Source organism: Littorina saxatilis, unplaced genomic scaffold (genome assembly GCF_037325665.1).
Source record: "Littorina saxatilis isolate snail1 unplaced genomic scaffold, US_GU_Lsax_2.0 scaffold_575, whole genome shotgun sequence".
NCBI lineage: Eukaryota > Metazoa > Mollusca > Gastropoda > Littorinimorpha > Littorinidae > Littorina > Littorina saxatilis.
The window spans coordinates 63,832-66,331 of NW_027126162.1; the positions used below are offsets into that span (position 1 = coordinate 63,832).

Here is a 2,500-nt window from a genome sequence, read left to right on the forward strand (position 1 = left end):
CTGATCCCTTAACCCTTGGCACGATGGCCACGATCGTGGCTCCCGTCATACGCTGATCCCTTAACCCTTGGCACGATGGGCCACGATCGTGGCTCGCGTCATACACTGATCCCTTAACTCACTGGCTCGCTCTCTATCTCACTCACTCACTCATCCATCAACTCACTCACTCACTCACTCACTCATTCATTCACTCACTCACTTACTCACTCACTCACTGGCTCGCTCTCTATCTCAATCACTCACTCATCCATCTACTCACTCACTCACTCACTCACTCACTCACTCACTCACTCACTCACTCACTCACTCACTGGCTCGCTCTCTATCTCACACACTCACTCATCCATCTACTCACTCACTCATCCATCTACTCACTCACTCACTCACTCACTCGCTCACTCACTCACTCACTCTCTATCTCACTCACTCACTCATCCACCTACTCACTCACTCACTCACTCACTAAACACGACTCACGTTATGTAATCAGTCGCCAGAACCAAACTGCGCCGTCAGAGCGAGCCATTCAACCACCCACTCGGTCGCTCGCTCGCTCACTCACTCACTGGCTCGCTCTCTAACTCACTCACTCATCCATCTACCCACTCACTCACTCACTCACTCACTAAACACGACTCACGTCATGTAATCAGTCGCCATAACCACGCTGCGCTGTAAGACCGCGCCTCTGCCCTTGGTGTTCAGACGGCAGTCGGTTCTGCTAGTGCCCCGTTCGCGAACACATCGCCATTCCCGTTTTGTGCAGCGGCGGCTGTCGCCTCTGTACAGCGTCTCCTTCCTCTCCGCAGGCAGTACCTGAAGGGAGATAAGACAAGATACGATGATAAGTATAAGATAAGCTAAGAATACTGTTCATTTGCATCGTACGTACACATGGACATTTGTCTTTTGACACCACATCGCATAACTCATAACACAATGACAACACACAAAAGCATAATCGCACATAAATACAATTCTAAGTGAGGCGCATTTCAGCTCAGTGAGTTTCACATCTAACCCCTTGACTGACATATGGAAGAGTTCAGTTACAAAAAAACCAACAACAACAAAATGCGTAACAAATACAAGGTAAAACAAGTACACCAAAACTGAGGAAATGGCCTCCAGGGGAAGCAATTATCTTGCTGCATTTCAAAGAATAATATTCAGTGGTTGTTTCCCTTGTAAGTGTAGTAGTGTTTTCATGATTGAAATAAACACGTATCTGATACGTATGTACGTAGCAGTCAATACAAGGGGCTACGGGACATTCGTAGAACTGTAACATGGACACTGCCTGCATTGTTCTACATGAAAATGCGCAATGATTGAGAGAAATACTGAATTTGAAAATAGAAAATATAACTCCCCAAACTGCGTCCTTTCGTTCTATAGCTTACATACAAGAAACAAATATTAATAAAAACGTACACAGAATGAATGGAGAAGGTCCCCCGACTTACTAAACCTAAAACGTGTGGGCCAAGTGACGCAGTACACACACGTTTTCATGCGTACCGTTGGTACAGTTTTCATGCGTACCGTTGGTACAGTTTTCATGCGTACCGTTGGTACAGTTTTCAGAAAGTGTTCTACCCGACCTGTACGTACCTACGCAATTTTGCTGAGTTGATATAACTTATATAACATTGAAAAGAGCTCAGCTCACCAAAAATCGGCATTATATTAGCATGAGTGCTCTAATAATGATGTGTCGGCATAGAAAGTGAATTTCCAAAGCAAGACTGTAACTTCGGACCCTCTTAAGTTCCAATGAGGAGCTGCAGGGACCCCTATACATTGATGTGGGGGTCCCAGTATCTTCTAGTTAGAGCATCTGTGGGTAGCCCTGGTGGAACCAATCTGACTCCATAGTTTGGGAGGCGGTCCTTCACTGAGTCCGAAATCGACTTCGGGAAGTCTATTTACCGAAAACTCAGTGCTAAAGCTCCGTACGGCAAGCTCCGCAAAGTACACATCACGTAGACGACTTCGCCCAATTATTGAGAACAGGCTTTAGGGCTAGTTATTATACTCTCCGGATTGAAGTTTACTGTCACAGTGTTAATAATAATAATAATAATGTGGGAGATTTATAGAGCGCTTGACGTTCTCTAAGCGTTTTACAATGAATTGGTGAGAGGTCAAGGCAGGTGAGGTAGCCCGCACGTTGAACATCTCTCATGCTGGGTATTTTCGTTTTTCTACTATACCCACCCAACTCTGACATGGATTACAGGATCTTTTCCGTGCGAACTTGGTCTTGTGCTTGCGTGTACACACGAAGGGGGTTAAGTCACTAGCAGGTCTACACATAAGTTGACCTGGGAGATCGGAAATATCTCCACTTTTAACCCACCAGGCGGCAGCGACCGGGACTCGAACACACGACCTTCCGATTAGGAGGCCGACGTCTTACCACCACGCCACTGCGCCCGTCCCGGTGTTCATGAGAAAGTAACTCTAATCAGTGTGATCCCGAGATGGAAGTAAC

The 2,500-nt window shown here is 46.2% G+C and overlaps 1 protein-coding gene across 1 annotated transcript in view; it reads right to left on the bottom strand.

Moving 5' to 3' along the window:
* LOC138954619 (uncharacterized) overlaps nucleotides 1-2,500 on the bottom strand; it is an 8,242-nt gene that overhangs the window by 1,178 nt on the left and 4,564 nt on the right. The window contains exon 4 of the mRNA XM_070326421.1: nucleotides 644-819. Coding sequence (XP_070182522.1) covers nucleotides 644-819 — 176 coding nt within the window. The remainder of the gene's footprint in view (nucleotides 1-643; nucleotides 820-2,500) is intronic.